Source organism: Melozone crissalis, unplaced genomic scaffold (assembly GCF_028551555.1).
Source record: "Melozone crissalis strain CALT ecotype California unplaced genomic scaffold, PUWL_Pcris_2 ptg000005l_1, whole genome shotgun sequence".
NCBI classification, from domain to species: domain Eukaryota; kingdom Metazoa; phylum Chordata; class Aves; order Passeriformes; family Passerellidae; genus Melozone; species Melozone crissalis.
In genome coordinates, this window is record NW_026535783.1 from 26,417,596 (window position 1) to 26,439,469 (window position 21,874).

Sequence of the window (21,874 nt, forward strand, 5' to 3'; positions counted from 1 at the left end):
CCAGCCACAACAGTTGTCAGTGGCAGCACAAATCATTCCTGAGCACTTCATGCAGAGGTAACCAAGAGGTTCAAAACACCCATGGCACTGACTGATAGTCACCACAGGTCTTGCAGGGGCCTGAGGGATTTGTGTCTGGCCCAATTGCAATTTTGTGACCTAAGTTCAGTGCTTTTCAGTACCACTGAATTTTATGAAGCGGAAGGAAAGTAGATGAGAGCCCATGAGGACACGTGAGCTTGGCTCCAAGGTGCAGGTCTTTATTGGCCTTGCAGGTATTCCTGCATTCACCACAGTTTAATAAAGAATGACCACAAGTGATTGGTTATCAATATGACCAGAGAAGATGGTCCTCAGCCAATACACGTGGACCAAAACAAGTGCTGAGGAAGACACAAAATAAAAGAAACTTATAACAACCGTCACACTCCTTCCCTTCTGATTTAATTTAAAAATTATTTTCAGAATTCCCCATCAGGATCAATACTTTGATCCTTATGTCTATGTCAGAAGAGTTTATGCATCACATGGACCAATGTTTATTATATACTGTAGACATATGTCAGGCTGTGGTTTAGTCTAATAATACATGTTTCAAATGTCTTTATTATTAAACATAAGGCCAAGTCAGGAGGAAAGATTTTTAAGCTGTTGCAGAAAGCTCTAGGAAACAAAATTGTGAGTAAGCTTTTAATTTTCACGGTCTTGATTTAGAAGATAATATCTGTAACAACAGCAATATTCTGTGTGCACTCGTGAACATAAGAGTATAAATAAATTAGATTAGCAATATCTTCTGTGGAGAAAAACCTTCTGCCTTTTAGACTTCTCTATATACAAGGCATACTTTTAGAATGAACTCATTTTTTTTGAGATAATGTAGTAGGCTTCCAGTAACATTTTCTTCTCATCCCACGCTTTTTAATGTGTGCAGCTCTCAGGGGGATCTATCCACTCGTCTCAAAACTTCACTTCCACTTTGATTACTTCTCTGCTGTGTGGTTGGTGCCTCCACAGCTCTCTCCCATCTCAGTCTTCTATAATGCATTGAAACTGGCTGACTTGTCCAGTGAGGCGGACCATGTGTCTCAGGTGAATAGGTAACCTTTCCCCTAGAGTCTGTCATCTTGGCTACAGCCTGTGGGGCTGAGAATACTGTAGGCTATGAATTTCTCCCTTTCCTTCCTCTACAAGCACTGACAACTTGAAGGGTTGGGTTATCAACCACCAGATATTTAAAGAAGGCATAAGCCACTTGGATTCAAGGTCAGTCTAAAACATAGAGCAGAGCCTCCTTGTAGCAGGGTCTGCTGCATGCTGTCAGTGCCAGCACTGCAGGCACACCTGGAGTGATACACCACTCAGCAGGAAAGTGGGGCAGCAGGATCTGGCATTGTGTTTAGGTAACAATGGAGTGTTCTTGGTTCATGATCTCTGGAGATTTTACTTGTAGGTGAAGATCTCATTCAAGCCTCCATCAGAAAATGTATAAAAGCCCTGCTAGATCTTTTGCATCATGTCAGTTCCTGTCATGACACCACAACTGATATTTCTTCTGCACCCTCAGCTGTAATCCTGAACTGCACAGGACAGGATGGGCTAAATGGGGAGGAATAAAGAAGAGGATTAAACTCCTCAGACACCATCCAATCCATTATAAATCTGACTTCATATAGTCCCATAACCACACCCTTGCTTATTGGGGCAGATGATCTCCTGTGACCACACTTCCCCCTCTGGTCCATTTCTTACTGACAGTTGCTATTGATGACCTTCTGCAGTATGGGAGGGAAGTGATGACGAACTCTTTTCGTTAGCTCTCTTCCTCCTCTTCACTAACAACCTCCTCCAGGTCCTGAGGTCCCTGCTCTGCTCTCTCTTTCACATAGGCTGCCTTGATCTGTTGAAGTTCACACAGCTCTGCCTCCAGCTCTTCTCTGTGCATTGACCGACGGTTCCTCAGCAGTTTCATGGGGAAGGGGTTTAAGTCATTGAAGGCAATGTTCATCAGCTTCCTATGATAGAAAGGACAGCTGTGGTCAACTTATTTACTGGCTGGTAACACATGGTAGCAGATACACCAGGAGCACTCCAGGATATTAAAGAGTAGGGCCACAGACTTCAGCTCTCTGAGCTAAGCCACCAAACAGCTGAGTCTTAAAGGAATTCTTTCCTACACAAACACCAACTCAAGCAGTACTTCACATCCACATATACCATCCCACCTTTTAAGATATCAGTGTGCAGCCATCATTTAGGAGACAATGGATCAGATGCCAATTCTGATGGCCTGTCAGGGAGGGATATTCCTGATGTAGAGCTTTTCTGATCACAGAAATCTTCATCTCAGAGACATGTTGCCATTCAAGGTCATGGGTTGTGCTGTGTTCCCAAATACCCCAACTACAGCTGAGAGAAATCCAGCAATCACTAGCACAAGTACCAGCTGCTACAAGAAGACTGACCCAGACTTTGTGGCTTGCTCTGCAGACTTTGTAGCATGCCTTTGCTTGAGCCAAAAAGATTTTAAATAATACAATGAAGGGAAAGTCAAAAAGATCCATGTGCCACAGACCTATCAATGCATTTGTGTCTCTCTTAATAAACTAGTTACAACTCCTGTTAAGCTGACCCAACAGGCAAGCAAGTACAAATACAGAATGGAAGCTTGTCTACAACTCAGTCCTACCTGCCGTCCGTGATCATCCTCGTGAAGAAGCGTAGGTACTGGTAGATCTCCACACTGTCATGAATTCTTAGGATTTCCTCCTCATTGTATTTAAAAATCGCAAGAGAATAGCGGAAAATGACCTGGAGGGTTAAAAGGTATTTGAGTAGATAAAGTTTTAAGTAACTTAAGGTCCAGGCCATCCTGTAGAAAGATGGTGTTGGGCACATAGCACTGCAGTACAGACTAGATCCAGGGTTACTCCTGCTCTCAATAGTATGTTCTAGGGCAGGCCTAAAGAGTACAGAGCTAATCTCAAGAGAACAACCATCTGTTAGCTAAATTGCAACCCCAGAGAATACCAGGCTCTACAAAAGTACCCCACAGGGGTTTCACAAGGGTTCTGCAGTTCTCCCTATGCACAGGGACAGTGCAGGACTCACATTTTCAGACACCGTCTATCATGCTCCCTTTATCTGTAATACTTTAGTTGTGTCACAGAGTAGGAGACACCATGGCCTATCAGAGAGATGTTTTGCAGTACAACTATCCACTAAAAAGTACCAAGTGCACAGAATCAGAGACTAGGTCTCCCTACTAGCAGCAAGTACATAGAAAACAGGGGCTTGGAGACATCAAGGCGTGCCACCAAACAGGCAGGATAGGCCAAAGCAGTTCAGCCTCACATATCTTTGACATATGTGTATGCCCATCACCCTGTCACTATGCCACAGAGGTGGTACAGACAGAATGAAGGCCTAACTGAGAGCTGCACCTTAGTTCCTTCATACAAGAAGGCATCCCACACTCGCAGGAGGATGTCGCTGACCAGGCTGTCCACAAAGGCCACCAGAAACCAGTTGAAGGTGATGAGTGAGACATCAATGCGATACTGTTCAAAATGAGCCATGAGGCGAGGCAGCTTCTCGGACAGGAAGTCTTTGAAGACTCTCTGATCTACCTAAAATTGACAAAAAAGAAAACAATGAAGTCTTATTCAAGAGCAGTCTTGCTCTTAGAGGAGAGGAGTGGTGCAACAGGACTATGGCCCTTGCATCTCAGGGTCATCACTGGTGCTGCCTTATAGTGAACCACACCCTAGGAGGAGCAAAGCATCCTTTGTTTCAAACTCACTGAGCAGTGTACTTGTATGTGGCATCCAGAGCAAGGCATGGAGCTGAAACAAGGCCAAGATACAGGCAGAGAAATACACATTCTTCTCAAGCAAAGTCATATTCCTTGCCAATGTCAAAGCCAACAAGGAAAATCTGACACATCTTCCTGCATTGGTCTTACTGGGATTTTCTGTGATACCATGAACATCCAATTGAATGACAGGCATTAAAACCTGCTCAGGTCTGAATGACTCTACATGGCCCAACAGACTGAACACCTTGAACACCTCTGACTTTGCAAGAGGAACCTGATTTTCTCATTTAAGCTTCTCTTTGCGGTCTGAGTACTGTCTGTGCTTTGCTTCTGGTTGCATGAGCCAGAACACAGAAATGCAGTCAGTGAGATCCTTGATCAGGTTTGTAAAGGTTTCATATCAGCAGAGCCATGCTTTCTGGAGGGTAAGTGCTGAGGAGCCCTCATGTTCAGGGCTTCCCTCTGCCATTTCATATCAAATGCCCCAGCTGTATCAGCCCACTTAGCTGTGGCACAGGGGTACAAACTATACAGGTAATAAGCTTTGTCTTCTAAATTTGCAAATTTAAGTTTTCCAGCCAACTCACTTTATCAAGCCAACCCACAAAGCATCACTTTAGATGTTCCTCTTTATTTGGGTCTTGGCTAGACTTTCAGATACCAACCATGAGGTCAGAAATTCTTTCTAAAGAAGACTTTCAGCTGACAGTGTTTTCTCACCAAATGTAGGCAAGGCTCTTCAGTCTGTCATATTTTCCCTGTCAGTCTCTACTTGTTCAGTATTGAGTGCTGTCTATTAAATCCCACAGCTAACACAGCCTCCTCTGGAGAGATATTTTGCTGTCTTCAAAGTGATATAACTGTTTCCCCAGTCTGTGAGTTGGCCTCTCCATCACCACACCACTGTCCCAGTAAATGTTAGTCAACAAATTCACTGATATCAGTCACTCTCAACTACTGACTCTTGAAGCCTCCTCTATTGTGGGCCCACAGATAAAAACAAACCTTTTTTTCTCTGAAAGGACCACACATAACAGAGACACCAAGTAAGGTTTACCAGACCAGGCACTGATAGGTATGAGTGGTATGGGCACGCAATTACAATTCCATTGAATTATATGAGAGTTAGCTTGACAAGTCAGCTTTGTCCTCTCTTGCCTGAGAGGACAAAGTATATCTGACACAAGACACACTGAAAACTTTGAAATCCAGTGATTTTGAATCAGGTGGATAAGCTATTTGCAGCACAACAGCTGATATCAAAAGGTCAGAATCTTTTCTGATGTGCAGAGAGCCCCACAGTGAGAACTAACACCATGCTTGATCATGAACTGAGGCAAATAATGTGAATATAAAAATCTCAGCATTTTCTTCCACATGTACATGGAACACCAAAGAGTGCAGCTTCAAAAACTGGAGGGCTGCAAAGTGGTCCCTTCCTCATATTCAGTCTATACCTACCAGAATTTGCTGCTTCAACTCTATTAAAATTTCTTTAAAATAAGTAACTGTGCAATTAATGGGGCACTTTCCTTCTGACTAATGTGATTTCATTTTATTACCTCATTTCCTAGAGCTGGTGACTAATTTTGCTGCTCTGTGTGAATGTAACAATTTTGTCCTCTCAAGTCTCCAATGCCTCTGCAATGGAAGGGATTGTAAGGTGCTATCACTATCCTGTGAGAAATCAAACACACAGCAGCTTGACTACTCACTTTTAAATCTTTACTTCACATCACTGTATGACAGTCCAAGCAGATGTGAGGGTGTTCAACTCACCTGTGATGTTATTAGTGTTTCACTGTAGTAATCTGCCGGCATTAGGTTCTCCACAATATAAACTAGACACCAGAAAGCACTTTCCTCATCTTCTAGGACCAAAAGAGCAACAGCTGCCAATCTGTGATTGACAAGACATGGTGAGAGTATTCAGTACTGCAGGAGGAGTCACCAACACAGGAATTGAAGAATACAAGAGGTCTTTTTGCATGTCTCCAGCTCCATCGGTATCCAAAATATCAAATGTGGCAGGAAAGCCAGACAGAGGCAAGTGATTTATTTCTGAAGGAACCACAGGGATGTGATCTTCTTTCCCATGTGGCTCTGTCAGAACATATGGAACTGATGTGACAAAGAGAGGTTTCCCACCTAATGGAATGCTCTGTAGATCTGCTGAAATTAGTGTGCTGATTTGGGCTATTTCAATACAAGAAAGAAGTCACACAGAGGTACTTCAAATTATGTGATATAGTTAATCTCTCCATACATTCTTTTGCAGCCCTGACCTCCTTCAGCTGTGACTTACTGCCTTTTAGACAGACTAAAAAGATGATGTCTTTTATTAAGGGCTCTCTGGAGGAAAGCTGCTATCGTCTTTCTGAGGATCATCCAAAGATCATTAGGAATAAATAGCTTATGCACATCTCCCTCAGGTAAAAAGATCCAACTAGAAATTCCCTTCTTACAGCTAACACCTACTGCCTTTTCTACTGGCAGCACAATTCTAGGAAATTTAGGTTCATCTTTCCTGTAGCCTTCTTTGGGAAGTGAAAGAAACTTTTATATTCTCTGAATCTTCTCTTTTCCAGACAGAACAACCATGGTTTCCTCAGTCTCTCTTTGCGTCATTTGCTGCAACTCCCTTGCATGTTAACACTTCCCAACATTTCCTCCAACTGTTCTCAGCAAAAAAGGGAATCACCAGGGTGGTGTTCTGCTTTACTACTTTACATTATTACTTAAAAATTCAGCCCCAGCCTTGTGGTGTTATTCTGGGACTACTTCACTCCTCCTCCTATAGCTGTTCTTTCCCATTCTGTAACTATAGAGATGCCATGCAAGTGCATCCTGCTGCTTTCTGGATCCCAGTTACAACACTGGATGAAAAATAAGTCACCAAATGCAGAATTCTGCAATTAAATACCTACGGCTAGGACAGAACTGTAGAGAGGCAAGAGCCTGAGGCTGCTGGAATCACAGCCTAGAGAATGTGTCTACACCTTTTCAGTGCCATCTCATGAAGAAGCAGCATACCTGTTCAATCCCTGGCAGTATCCAATGGCAGGATTGTGCCAGGAGAATGCCAATAACACCCTCCGGAGCCTGGGGATGAGCTGGGAGGTGGGAGAGGAGAAATGCTTGTTGTTGGTCAGTGTGCGGGGCAGGTCAAGCTCAATCTGGCGGCAGGCCGGGTGCTTGGTGCTCCTGCTCTGCTCCAGCAGCCGCTGGTAGTGGCCAGGCGCTGGGCTGCAGTGCCGGCTGACCATCCACCGCCACACCCGCTGCCGGTGCTCCACTGGGATGCCACTTCGGATCAGACTCTTCAGCTCTGCACAGGGGTTCAGCTCGCCAATGCTGTTCCATCTGTCACGGAGGGGCTTCTCCACTATTTCCTGGCTCCGCAGTTTGTTGGACTTTATCTCAAGGGCTTGAATTTTGGCCAGGAGTTTCCAGTCCTCAATTTCATAGTCAGGTACAGTCATAAACCCATACTCATCATACTCACTGGAGGGACACAAGGCAGTGTTTAGTTCAAATGACAGTGCTGGTACCTGTGTCAAGGACACTTACACTTACATTCCAGATACAGCCTGCTGCCAGGCTCACGTCACCCATACCGGAGCACAAGTACTTGTGGGTGAGCACACCCTACCCCCCTGCCTTTCCAGGCTGCACTGAGATCTGAGAAATGCTCCTTAGGCCTCAACTTCACTTTGTTGTGCTGTCACTTAATATTGGGTTTTTCTGATACCCTTGCTAGGGATTTTTTTTAAAGTGATCTCACACACTCATTTGTAACAGTACTCCTTCACTTCTCTGCATGTGACTGCCTACCTCAGAGCCTTAAAGACAAATGAGAACCTGCACTGGCATACACACACCAACTCGAGTGTAACTTTGCTCTGAGCTGCAGACCAACCTCATCAGACCCTAAAGAAATACTGAGCTCACCCTGTATACCTTCTCCCTACCCTGTCCCAGTGCAGAGACAGTTCTGTAGAAGACTGGAAAGGCTTTGGGGCATGAGATCAAAGAACAGAGATCCACAGCTCCTTCTGGTGTCTCCTTGTACAAAATGCAAATCTCTTACTGATCAGAACACACCAAGAGTACAGATAGTACAGCTTGTCAAGGTTTGTGCACCCTCTGTCCATAAGGTGGGAAACTTATAAGGTATCATCATATTCTTGATAAAGAGACCTAGGGTGGTCTCCTCTTGTGGATGCCAGCCTGGTCAGGGAGAGAGAAACGGCAATTGTTTCTCATTGTGGTTTGTGAGAATTTTAAGGAATTATAGGAATGTGATAACTTGTTAGTGTAAACAATCTGCAGGTGGTGTTTTTCCACTTTGTTTTCCTGTTCTTCTCAAGAATGATGTGTAACTAGCCAATCAACTAGAATGTATTGTATCGGTCTATATAAACTGAAAAATCCTTTGTAATAAAGCTTCTTTTTCTCCTTTTGCAATTGGGTCTCTTGTCTGTTCTTGTGTCATTCTCAGCTCAAGGGTGACATCATCTCCAAAGCTACATGGAGAACCTGTGAGACTGACCAAACAGATAAAATGGGAACTGCTACAGAACAGGGGCCCCCACTGTGCAGGAAGGCATAGACACAAATGTAGGCCCTGCTACAGGATGTTGTTAGATGTATCTTGCCTGCACACTTCCCTTTGCAGACAGGCTTCTACAAAGCTGTGAATATCCCCATGCTCTCAACTCTTACCTTACAGGGTTCAAGTTAAAACCTTCTTCCGCTTCTTCCTTCACATCCCACTGGAGAGCTTCCTGGATGAGGTTCTTCACCAATTCAGCATGCGAGCTGGGCAGGCCAGGCACAGCCTCCTGCAGCTTTCTCAAGACTGTCAAGTATTTGCTCTCCATCTGGCAGTTTCTTGCTTGCAGGCAGGCACACTGTTGGAGAAACAAGAAGGAAAGAGCTCGCTCAGTGGTAGTCCTTCCTGTGCTGCCACTGCTCTCTACTGGCCTGGTCTGCACATAAAGTAAAGACTTCTGCAGAGCAAAGCCCCAGGGAACACATATAGTAGTTTTCCACAATCAGTGGAATTGCAGCCATGAATGAATCACCATGGTCTATGAAAAAGCACAAGCTGCAGTAGCTAGCATGCAACAGAAATTGCTTGAGTGGGAGACCTACTACATCATCACCTACTTTAACTACTGCATTGCGTCAGTAGATGGCCACACCCCACCAGCTCAACTGAGGACACAGTCAAAGAGCCAGCTCTGCATCTGAGTTCTCTGCTGTCTTTTCCCCTCATCCTCAGACAAGTTCTCTACACCACATTGAGCTGTGTCCTGATAAAACATACCACTCCAGAGACTGAGCTGTAAGTACAGCATTTTCAAGATACATGGTAGCACCACAGACTAGGTGATCACATGCCCCTCAGCATCCCAGTCCCATGGCACTGGTACACATCATTTCTCATGCATAGGAAACCCAACAAGAGATCAAACAGCAGGACAGTACCTGTCACCACCTTAGTCCTGCTCACAGAAAGCAAAAAAATGACTAAGGATTATTAATGCACTGTACAAGTGGGGAACTGAGGCCACATAGGTGACAAGACTCACTCAGTGTCTCACAGGAAGCTCAGTGAAGACTCCTGTTCAGTGGGATGCAAAAGTTGAAAACAAGAACAAAACAGAGAATTATGTTGCATATAGAGGGGACGGAAAGCAGAATGGTTTCTTTCATACTACCACTTTAGTCAGCATTTTACCTCACAGAGCATCCTAGGCTCATGTGATAACTTCCTTTTTGAAGGTTATGGCAGTGTCAGGATGAAAGGGCAGCAAGTTAGGAGGAAGGCAGGGTTTCAAAGAACTAGAAAGCAAACAGACCTAAGAATGGCAATAACACTCCAGAAGCAGGTTTTTGCCCTGTCCCAGAACTCATGACTGTGAAGACATACCTGTAATGGCACACTCGCCCATCACATGGCCCTAAGGCCATATTATGATCTCAGAAATGCTTGTTAGGCCTCAGTTTTGATGAACAGCACCTGGGCTAAGCTCTTGTGCTTATCAGAAATATTGTCTGCTCCCAGAAATTGGTGCTAATGAGCTTTGGTTTTTAACAAACACCACTGGAAACTTATCTTTCTTGCAAACTCAGGTGGAGGAACATTTTTGTCATCAAATTTTCAAAAGCTACCAGTTGCAGCCAAGATAGTAAATTACTATGACCAAAGGCAATTCTCTTATGAACGTATAAACAGTGGTCTCAAGTGAGACCCTCTGAGCTCTTCTGGACCACAGTGTGCTGTGATCAGCAACCTCCCTCTGAATCTCTGAGTGGGGCCTCTCAGAGCCAGAGAACTCTCAGGTGTGCTGTGGAGCACCACTGCCAAACAATGATGACAAAGCCTGGGCCCATGCCCCCACTCGTCCCTTTGCCTGCTGAGAAGATGCAGACATCTGACATGAGCACTTCACTGAGCTCGAGGGAGAATTTTCACAGGTGCCTTGTACGTACTCTAGGTCTGTGTGAATACGTTACAGAAAATGTACCTAGAATCTTAGATTCTCAAGTATTTTAGGTTAGTAAGTTAGGCCTATAAATGAGCTACTGTTGTGATTGCAGTAAATTCCATAGAATCTTTTGTAAATTGTTTAAATTCAGCCATTGTTTAAGTGTGGTTAACTTTAAGTGCATTAAATCTTTAGGCCCAAACTATTGTTCAAGTCCAGAGCTAAGTTTTGCACAGGAGCCCACACTGAACCTTGTGGCTCAGTGGGAGGGCCACCCTGATTCCTTTTATGCTAAAGCTTTCCCATCCTTACCCATTTCCATCCCCAGCTTCCACATAGATTTTTAACTGATTTTTAGGTTAGTACTATTTTATCTTTGTGTGCTTTAACCATCTAGTAAGTAGTAGAGTGAATCTTGGCAATGAGCTTTGCCATGCTTTCACTTCAATATTGAACCTGCTATGCCTAACCTTTGCCAGTGATTCTTTAAGCAATCTAAGACACTCATTCACAACAATACCTTAAAATCCAGGGAAGTAAATCCTAGGCAAACCCACAAAACAAATGCTGGCACACAGCCCCAGCCTTGAGAGTCATTCAGAACCAGAAAATAGGATTAGACAAGTCTGAGAGTAACCAGGTTTTTCACACTTATAAAGCTAGAAATAAAAATACAACTTAGGAAAACGTAAGAACTCTGGTCTACCTGCAGGACTTCACCATGCTGCCACCTAGCAATGTCAAGTCCAGCAAAGAAACCAAGACTAGATGGAGTCAGGACTCAATCTGTCAGCTCTCAGAAAATTTTTCTGATTGCCTACACAGGGTTGCTTTTTTATTTGCATAGCTGAAATGCAGAAATTTGGGTTAAGCTTCAGCACCTTTAAGACTAATCTTCACAGGTATTTTACTTCTGTTGAAGAATTAAAATTATCATGTCTAATTTGGGAACAATACAAAGCAGTAAAGAGGTCACACTAAAAAAAACCACAAGAAAGCTTATTCCTTGTGGATCAAAATCTATTCTGGTGCGATGGAAGAGAAACTTTGAAAATAAATTTGTAACAGCTCACACCAAGGAAAAAGGTCACTTGGCCTTACCTTCATCAGGAGAGCTTTTTCATTTTCAGCAACACTTGTCCAGAGTCGAGTAACCTGGTGGATCTCAGAATTGAGAAACTGGTTCTGGGTTTTGTATGCATCAATATCATCCTGTCATGAAGCAAAACAGTGACACAAGGAGAGATCTTGAGGGACTTAAAATCCTTCACATTTCAGGGACATCAGATTGAGTTAATGACAATAAAATATCTCAAAAATTCTGTGTTCTGAGGAGTAGACAGGACTCCCTAGTACAAATATTACCTACAAAGGAAATGAAGGCACAATACTGTCTTGCATCAACAAGACACCTGAAAATGCTAAATGTATATACATACTTAAAAACACTGGAGAGCTGCAGACCATATAAAGCCAGGGATTCACTTCAGATTAAGAATATATGTGTTTTGTTTGATTGATTGGTTTAATTTTGGTTGGTATCTTTTTTTTTTTTTAATATGAAACAAATCTCAGCCCCATGCCTGGCAGGAAAAATTAACACTCTCCACAGAAAGTGGCTCTTTTGGCAATTCTCCACCTCACACTAACCTATAATTACAGCTGTGCACATACAACAGCCTGCATCTGAAAGAACCAAGATGTACTGGGAAACTGCAAGACAGAAACATAGAGCAACAAATTAAGTGAAGGCAGCAAGTCAGGCTGCAGCTGTGAAACAAAAGAAAGAAAATAAAGTGACAGGCACTGAATGATAACAGAAAGTCAGATAACAAAACAGGCTCTAGGCTGAATCTGAAACTGACTCAGATGCTTTTTAGGACCCTATTGCCACCAGGTGAGCCTCTTCCAGCCTTCCTCTCATTTGGAGAGGGATGGAGCAACCAGCAGAAGTATATTCTGTACTTACTGCAATGAACATCCCCCACTGAACCTGACGGCATAAAAATGGACCCAAAAGACCTGTGCCATCTCACACACCTTCAGATGCTCAATCTCCTCCTGCTGCTTATACAATGTCTCTACAGTGATAGTGTTGGCTTCTTGCAGGGGGTCAGAGAGCTCTCGGGCCATCTGCTCTGTCAAGGTCATGATGACTTCTTGTTTGGCATGGTTCTTCTCCATCAGAAGCTGTACATGTTCCTTGAGCTCCTGGATATGGCTGTCTCTCAAAGTCAGTATCTGCTCAAGTTCCTTCTTTTCTTGTTCAAGAGCTTCCAGTCGACTTGTCAGATCAGCAATTTGTCTCACTTTGTGGCGCACCAGCTCCAGCCTGTCCTTGTCTTCTGTTGCAGTGAGATACATGTTAGATACTCGCTTCTCCTGCTGGGCTGCCTCCAGAGCTTTGTGGAGAAGTTTGACTAGTTCCTGGAAAGGGAATGCAAAACCATTACATCACTGTGCTGTCCAGCACATTGGCATTATGGACAGCACAGACCCAAGAGTGAAATATCTTGAGATTGCCTCCTTTCAGAAGGAAAAAAAAAAGCAGAAATCTTGAATCCACAGTGACACCACTGTGAGATGTTCTGCTCCCAGAGCTGGGCCTGTATCCTAGGTTGACTATATGATGCTTTTATCCCCAATCATCTGCTCTGTTTATGCTGAATAATAAGTTTTGCACCTTTAAGACTTGTTCCAGAGAGTGAAATGGGGAGAGAAGAAGCGCAGAGTTTGTTTTCAGACACTGCACTCACTCCTCCACTGGACTGTTGTTGTCTGCGGAGGGACAGACAGTGGGACAGAGCTCTTCTTTATGTTTTAGTTAGTTTTAGCTAGCTGAGGCAAAGAAGTTCCCTGGACTGTGGTTTTTTCCCTTTTCTTTGGAGCTGTTTAAACCTGCTCTGGACTGGACACCCAGCAGAGCATCAGCAGCTGCACCTGGGGCCCACTGGGCCAGGCCTGGCCTGCGACATTTCCAGCGCCCGAGGGACTGACCAGAGACTGAGTGAGCTGAGCTGCAACCCAAGGAGGGACTTTCTCAGTTTGTCATCTCTTTTGGAGCAGTAAGTGGTTTTATTGTTTAATATTGTTTCAGTTTTATTGTTCAATAAACAGGTTTTTTCCACTTTTCTCCAAGGAAGTATTTTCTTCTGGACCAGTTGGGGTGGGAGGGGCCGATTGAATCTGCTTTCCTAGAGGAGCCCTTTGGGAGTTCTCTCCCAAATTTGCCCTGAACCAGGACAGCCTGAAAGATCTCTGCAGCAGTTCACAGATGACTTGACGTGGATTGGCAGCAAAACAGCTGTTGCCCACACTGTCTGAATTCTGGCTTTCCTACAGTCATTCTTGGGAGGCCCAGCAGAGAACATGGAGATCTGGTCAGCAGTGTAGTAAAATGGGAGGGAAATAATGCAGTCTGCAACTACCTGTGCTACCAGAATGAAACTGCAGTATCCATTTTAACCTTCCTTCTGACAGAGTCCTCCCTCACTCTATCCTGCATGAAGGCATGAAACCTTGCCCCACAACACGTTGCTGATTCAGGCTCTGCCATCTCAGACACTTAAGAAAGCAAATCAAGGATGCAACTGAGTGCCCAACATGGGACTTGGCTCTCCTGCCTCTTTGGCTGGAAGAGCTACCAGCATCATTAGCAGAGAACCTGGCATTACTCCATGCTTTGAAGAACAGTTTCATTCATGAGAGACAGCCCTTTCAGTGACCCATGCCCTGACTTCTTATAGTTAAATCACACCTTAAAGGTGGGTCACTGTCCAAAAAGAATGATCTGGTGTTAACACCATGACTCCACCTGGCAGTTCTCACCAGTGTCACAGTACCCATTCAGGACTGAACTTATCAAGCAACAGAGATGCAGAAGAAAGATAACAGCAGAGTACACTTGAATTTGTTTTACCTCGCTCTTACACCTACTGCACTTCCTAGAAAGAGCTGAAGGTCTTCTTTTGTGCTGGGCACACTTAGGCACACACAAGGTGGTAACACCAGGAGCTTCAACTGGTCTCCAGTTACTGCCTGATGAGCACTTCTCAGTGCTTCTATCACACCAATGTGTAAGGGAGTCCCTGAGCCCAGCCTCAGGTCCCTGACCCTTAGAAATAGCAGTCCCTTCACCACACTCACCTTCTGTGACTTGACTTCCTCTGTGAGCGTCAGAATCTGTTGCTGAAGGACACTCACTTTATCCACTGAGTTCTTCTCCCTCAACAATTCTTCAGAGCCTGGGAAGCCACTGTTCATCCACCTGGCCTTCCTAATCCAGTTCAGCCTGGGCCCCATCCTCCCATCTTCCAGGGTCCCTTCTTTAACTGAGGGGAGATACATTTAATTTAGACAGAATTGCTCTTCTACTATGGACTCTCAAGTCTTGCTGTGGGGACTCAACAGTTCCACAGAGAAGGCTGACATACAGGACACAGAAAATTGACCCACAGGATTGGATCCAAACCTGTAGGGATCAGACACTGATATGCCCACAATAAACAAAGTTGTGATGGTTTATGGTACCTGTTAACCCACCTTGCACCCTGCTCATGAATCTGGCCCACAGGAAATGGAAGTTACCACCGTGGAAAGGTATGCATCCAGTAGAGCTGCCACACTTAGCTTGTGGCTGTGCAGCAATTATACTTCTACCTCAAAGAAATAAATCTGGTGGATTTTATTTGTTTGGGGTTGATTTGGTGGGGTTTTTTTGGTTTTTGTTTTTTTTTTTTTTTTGGCTTCTGCAGAAAGTTCCAGAGGTAGGAGATAGATGGAACCTGAAGCAGAGCCAAAAGAGTCAGTCTTGTGGCAACACAGGAAGAGACTTGAGACAATGTAACAGAGTCTTCATATCCCTTGAAAACTTGTTACCATCTCACTTCCATTCCTGCTAATCCCTGCTAGAAGGCATCCCAGTCAGCTGACACAGCTCAGTAACAATCACCTGCGCCTTCTGCCTCTTGCTCCTCATCCACATTCTCAGGATCCTCTTGGAATTCATCAAAGCTAAAGACATTCCCGTTGCTCCCCCAGAGCTGCTTGGAGCCACAAATATTGTAGACAGTGTTTCTGAAACAAGAAGAGATCAAGACAGCCTAGTGAACAGAAGTCATGATCACTGAAGCCAGCCAGTGCATATTCAAATTATTCAATTCCTTATCTCCTCTTACTTCTCACCTCTCCTCCCAAAACTTATCTCCTTCATGTGCTGAGAAAATTAACTCTTTATAGAATTGGTGGATTTGAGGAGAGCAAGGTTGTAACCAGTGTAAACCAGGAAAATGCCACAGAATCAGTACAGCACAGCAACGTCAAATCAGATAATCTTTCCCCATGCACTTGAGCCCTATACATCAGAACAAAGAGAGGATCAAAGGCAACAGTAAACCAACCACATCCTTCCCTGACCCCTTCACTTCCTTCATCCATCCCTATCCTTAGTTCACTGCAGAAATCCCCAGGTACCAAGAAAGGCTGCCAAGAGAAGATCAGTTACCTACAACACAGCCAGAACTGGGACAAACTATCACATTTGGAGTAGCCACAGGTCCTGTGCTCTGAACATTTAATAAATAACCTTGCCAAAGGTTATTTACAAAGTCATAAACTAAAATGTAGGAAAGAGTTTCAGGAACAAAAAACTGCAGTCACACCCAGGAACAGTTTGTTACAACTGCTGCTATCAGATATTGCCAGAAGCACTAAGAGATGACTTGATAGAATCATGGGGAACTACAAACGTACAAGTAGTTTGTGTAAAACCTGTACCAGAAAACATGCATACAAGTCTTTTTCTTCTCCTCATGTGCTGTCCTTCAGCTAAAACAGAAAACAAGTCCCTTTTTTTGAGATCTATAAAAGACTCAGTCTTTGCTGCTTTCCTAACTGTAAATGAAGCTGCCATTTAGATACCATTATCCTTTTGCCTTGCTACTATAAGGCTCTAGAGCAGAAGAACAGACATTGCTGACCTTGGAGAACATACTGGTGCGTAAGACTAGCAGACTTTCAGTCCCTGTAGTCTGCAGTTACTACTCATCCAATGCAATTTTCCTACTTTTCCCTATCTAATGCTGCACTGTTTTCTCCATGAGTCTATAGCAGCTCAGGGATCCAGGTGTGCTATGCTCATGAAGACCCAGCCTGATAGTGATAGAGCCTGGAGAAATGTTTACTGAACAAGGGGAGCAATACAACTTGAAGCTGGAAAGAGACAATTGTTACCTAAGCTCATGCTTGAGTAAAAGCACAACACGGGAGCAGGGGCCAAGGATATGTTTGTGTTATTTTTAATCAATGCAAATAGGAAAGAATGCATAGCCTGAAAAATAGAACAGCTGACCTTGAGGAACTACAAATGTAGAAGTAGTTCATGTAAAACCTATACCAGAAAGTATGCATACGGGTTTTTTCCTTCTCGTCCTGTGCTGTCCTTTAGCTAAAACAAAACAAGTCTCTTGAGGTCTATAAAAGACTTAGTGTTTGCTGTTTTCCTGACTGTAGGTGAAGCTGCTAACATGAAACACTGGTCTCATGGAGGATCTTTCTTCATATAAGCATCAGATTGTAGCTGCAGCAGTGGTGGTAAAAAAACTACAGGCAACTTCCACACCAACAATATTTGGCAGGTGCCTGGCTGCCTACCACACCTACGGCCACTTACTCATTTTTTATTATGTGAAAATTAGTGACTAGGAAACACTTAAAGAGATACTGATGAAGTTGCCTTTGTGAAACTGTAACTGCCCCAGACTAGTAACTTTTAACCTGATGGGGCTATCCATTGCAACAGAAGCCGGCAGTAGGAATACTAAGACCCTTGAAACTCAGCAAGCAAGAGCAAGTTGTGCAGTCAGGCCACGTTACAGGCTCAAGCGCCTTTTCCCTGGAGTTCCTGCTTTGGAGAATACACTACATTCAAGGTCCTTTGAAACTACTGGAAAGAGCTAATGAGCTTCTATGTACCTACTGAGTACAGCTGAACCTGATCATGCGCTCTTCCAAGATCCCTGTGCAGGTGTGTCATAGTAGGCATGAAAAGCACTGACTACACTGAAGAAAACCTAGTCAAGTCCTAGGTCTGCTACCAGGATCTTTGCTAAGAGAACTAGATTATGTGAAATGCATCAGAACAGGGGGATGTGATTACCCACCTGCAGGAAGTTTACTTTGGCCTGGACTAGCCTCTGAAAAGGTGCTTCACAGTTCTCCCACCTAGGCAAGAGTCCCATTTCACACAATACATGACAGGCAAAGAGGGCACACAGTGGCCAGCCAGCATGTCAACTGCACTGCAGTTCTCTTCATGCACTTACTGTATCTCTGTCCAAGGGTGCTTAAGGGAGATGTTCTGCAAAGCAGTAGATGTTTGGGGTGCAGGCAAAGATGCTGCCTTTAAACCCACTGCTTCTGTTGGTGTTTTCACAAGAGGCAGAAAGTCTTCATTGTCAACTACATCTACAAATGTAAAAACAAAACAGGACACAAAAGCAAATAAGCAAGACAGAATTCCATTGGACTTTGCGTCCTTCATGTAACCTGACAGCCACAACAGCTTATACAACAGATACACATTACATGTTCAATTGGTCAAGGACAGTGGGGTAGGCTTCCTTAATTTTAGGTTAAATTACATAAGTTTCCATGTACAAACAGAATGATCTACTCAAGGACAATCAAGTGATTTCAACCATATATATGAGCATGACTAACATTAAACAATCAAACTTTAATGGCCCAAAGGTATAAGGAAGGAGAATTTTGCTGTTCTCTTCCCACATGCCAAACCACATTTGATAGTTTTTATGTGCAGATAACACTCTGCAAGAACAGTTTGTTACCAAATTTTTGCCTGCTGTAGCAAGATGCCAGAACCTTTCAGAGCAGACACTAACTAGGGAGGGGATTATTTGTTTCAAACAAAATGTGCATCTAGTCTTTACTGAACAGGTGGATACCCTGATTGTGCCCTCCCCTGATCCACTGACCTGTCTACTACCATTTCTAGGAATGGGCATCTTCAGCCCACTGCTGGAAAAAACCTTCCTTGCTTGAAATTTCAGAGGCCTTACAGGAGTGATACATTAAATATGTACATTTCACATGTGTGAGGAAAATCAAGATGATCACAAGACACCTGAAAATCCCCAAACATATGCTGTGGATTAGGAGGCAGCTTTCTCACTTTTATACATAATAAGGCAGAAGTGTCAAACATTGGCCAAGTACTGATAGCTGGCACCTGCATTATAAAGCCTGACCAAAACTTCTACTTCCATTTCCAGATGAGGAACACCATTCATCACCAGGGGGCTGAAAGGAAAAGAAAGGCTAACATGTGCAACACCTACTTGTTCTTCCAGTCAGAGGTTCATTCACAAGCTGGGAGCTGCCCACAGGAAATCTGCTCTGAGTGTTGCAAAATTCCCAACGTCTCATTTGCAGCTGCTGCAGCCAGTACATCATTGCTTGTTTGCTGATTGCCTAACAAAACAGGAAAGGGAGGGGAATCATCTCATCAACACAAGACACAGCCTGAGGAGATGACCACCACTTTCCTGCACAAGTCAGCAGGAAAAAAGGTCAGCTGTATCAAGCCTATCTGTAGCTGTATCTGCTGTATCTGTATCCTCCGGTCCTAACACTGATTTTTGGGAGGACAGAGGAAATTTTTAGTATGGTCTTAAGGGGTAGAATCTCAGTGGACCACTGACCTAATTTTAAATGTGGTTTGGTTTATTACGGTCAAAGACTAAGCAGAAATTTCTCAACTGTTTTAGACAGGAAGCTTCCCCAGAGCTTTTTAACAATTACTTACACAGAAATAAAAGTCTAGCAAAGAATCCTCCTGGAACAACCATTTTAGACAGAAGAGTTAATTTCTGTTCTGTAAATGACATATGGACTGCAGGACTCCTCAATTACTTTAATTTGGCACACAGTTCCGCTTTTATTCCTACTATTAAACAACAGCCACCTCACAGGTAAGGAGTCCCAGACTTGCCAAAACAACGCAAGTAATTTAGGTCCAAGTGGTAGCAATCTAAGCTACAAGGACTCAAATGAAACTCAAGCTAAAAGATACCTGAGCTACAAATATGTCTATTCTGACTGAGAATTTTTCATTACCTTCAAAGTAAAAGCTCTGCTTGGTGTTCTGATCTCAAAAACTCCTTCCCCATTCTCCATTTTGCAGTCAAAGCTGGCACTGGAGAGATCAATAGACCCCAAAGGATTAATGTCCTGGGCAGTTCTGTAGTACAGTAAGCGACATTTGTTTTCATCGTAAAAGAACCAGCGAGACTTCCAGGTCTTGATTGGCCCCTTGATGCCCAACTTGTTTAAATAACCACAGAGTTTTTTTCTGGATGTTTCTGTGCTGGTTTTCACCGGTACATTTTCCAGTTCTCTGGGAGAAGGAAGCATGTCTTTCTCTCTTGCTGAGGTTCCATTGCTGCTGTTAGTGTCTGGATCTGACTCCACTAAACTGCCTGGAGCAGCAAGCATACATGTTCCACTTTCTGGTCCTTTCTTCATCCCTTTAAGGAAATAGATTGAAACAGGATACTCTCTAGGTAAATAAGCCAATCCCAATTATATCATCACTGCTACAGAACCTGCAGACAACAAAAAAAGGAAGGAATCAGTTCAGGTCTGCCACACGACAAAAAAACACTTCCTAGCTTTCAAACTACCCAGCCAAGGTCTCCAACTCTACTTTTGGTCATTGCTCCCTGCCCTCCTCTGCTCCAATGACCTCTAATACCTGTTTTCTCCCTTTTTTGTTCCTAAATAAACCTGGACTAGCAGCCAAGAAACAGTACTTTAATCTCTTGTGAGAACAATAAGTACAGCCTAAGGGCATACCAAATCCATAGCAATAACCAGGGCATTCAGTACTTAATATTAAGGAACAGCTGAAGAAAACATGGCAAGATAACAAGATCTGCAGGTAGGCACATAGTCAGGTCAAGGAATTGCAGGTTAAGTGTGTCCTGGTATTTGCACTGAATGTTCAACTAATATTTAAACCATGGCATCTGGAGAAAAATACAGCATTATGCAGCATCTTAAGTTCAACTTATCTCTCAGACATAAAAGCTGTAGCTAGCTACACAGGCCCCCATTCAGGTAAATTTTTCCTTATGCAAGGCTGGCAATTTTGCCATGTCTCCGAGCACTTTTTCAAGTGCTTAACCACATGACAGATATGATTTTTTGCTCAGAGTGGCAGATACCCACAGCTCCTGTATAAACAAAGCTAACAACACTCTGGCAAAGTATCTAAAAATAACTTCTTGCATTTTTTGAAACTTCAGTTCCAGACACTAACATGGCTGAAGCAAATATCCCAGCAAATAAATTGCTGCAGTGTTAAGTTAGTGTGAATCCAACTGCAGACACAAAACTATTCAACCCAACATCCAGCTGTATGGCAACATGTCAGTGAGATAATACAATGGAGCACACTGAGATGTTTCCCAAGCTGATCTTTTTCCTCTGCTCTTAGGAACAACTTGTCCTCATGACTGAAAGAAGGTTTATGCATCCTAGCACTGGCTAAGCCCCAACATGTTTATTGCTGCCCCCTCCTGTTCCCACATTAGCTTTACAGACACCTATCAATAATGTTCACTCTTTGTGAAAAGCTACTTAAATTCTTTTCGTTCACTCCCATACACTGTGGATCAGGGTTGTGAACACATTCACAAACACCAACAACAACCACTCCTTCAGAAGGTGTTGCCTCACCTACACCTCTGAGACACACAAAAAAACTTCATTTCCAAGCTAGTTTTGCTTGTCATAAAGGAAATATCATCAGGAGGAACAAACACTTTCAACTTTCCCAAATAGACGCTGAGGCTTTTATGTCAGCACCTGTGTAAGTATCGTCTCTATGCTCTGCAGATTCCATCACGCTTCTACTTCTTGCCAGCGTGATGGTCCATGGGTCCACACCATGAACAGGACCAAGCAAGCACTTTATGTAATTTAATTTAAGTTATTTAGTAAGCATTAGGTTCAAGAAACAAGTTAAAAGGAATCATGCCAGAGCTGCATTCAAAGATCTCTAGATAAGACCTCACCTCCTTAAGGGAAGTAATGAGGAGCTCCTGGAAGTCACCGTCTCCTGCCACAGAGCTATTGCTGCAAGCACAACCAAGCAGGTACCCACAGCCTCCAACAAATCCAACAGCAACAGAAAAGCAGCGTTTGTCTCAGGTTTTCTTCGGTCCAGTTAAGATATATTTAGCCGAAAGCTGCCCCGACACTGACTCACCAACGAAAACGGATCAGGGTGGACCCTGCAAAAACCTTTCCGGAGCTGCGATCAGCGCAAGGCAGCCCCCCACGGCCACTCCCCGCGCCTCCCGCAGCGCCGCAGAGACGCCTCCCAGCCCAGCTGCGCCGCGCGGGGCACCAGCGCCGGCGGCCGGAGCCTGGCACGGGGCTGGCCAGAGCCTGGCGCCGCTCGTACCAGCGCCCGGCTGGGGCGGGGGGGCATCCGAGCCGCTCGCCGAGAGGGGATTTTGCGGGGGGGCGGGGGGGG

The 21,874-nt window shown here is 44.0% G+C and overlaps 1 protein-coding gene across 3 annotated transcripts; it reads right to left on the reverse strand.

Moving 5' to 3' along the window:
• Nucleotides 1-943: 943 nt before the first annotated feature.
• On the reverse strand, nucleotides 944-21,665 carry TBC1D2 (TBC1 domain family member 2). Of its 3 annotated transcripts, none has more exons than XM_054289994.1 (14): nucleotides 21,605-21,665; nucleotides 19,450-19,859; nucleotides 18,672-18,804; nucleotides 17,637-17,778; nucleotides 15,266-15,390; nucleotides 14,461-14,645; nucleotides 12,355-12,741; nucleotides 11,416-11,526; nucleotides 8,543-8,730; nucleotides 6,851-7,321; nucleotides 5,597-5,717; nucleotides 3,444-3,629; nucleotides 2,690-2,811; nucleotides 944-2,015 (listed from the first exon to the last, which is right to left on the reverse strand). In XM_054289994.1, the coding sequence occupies exons 2-14, from the start codon at nucleotides 19,855-19,857 to the stop codon at nucleotides 1,814-1,816; spliced, it is 2,781 nt and encodes a 926-aa protein (XP_054145969.1). In that variant the 5' UTR covers nucleotides 19,858-19,859; nucleotides 21,605-21,665; the 3' UTR covers nucleotides 944-1,813. The 3 variants fall into 3 exon arrangements, with proteins under 3 accessions (XP_054145969.1, XP_054145963.1, XP_054145958.1); XM_054289988.1 differs by having other exon boundaries at nucleotides 21,411-21,661; XM_054289983.1 differs by having other exon boundaries at nucleotides 19,450-19,937; nucleotides 21,411-21,661.
• Between the last annotated feature and the right edge of the window lie 209 nt (nucleotides 21,666-21,874).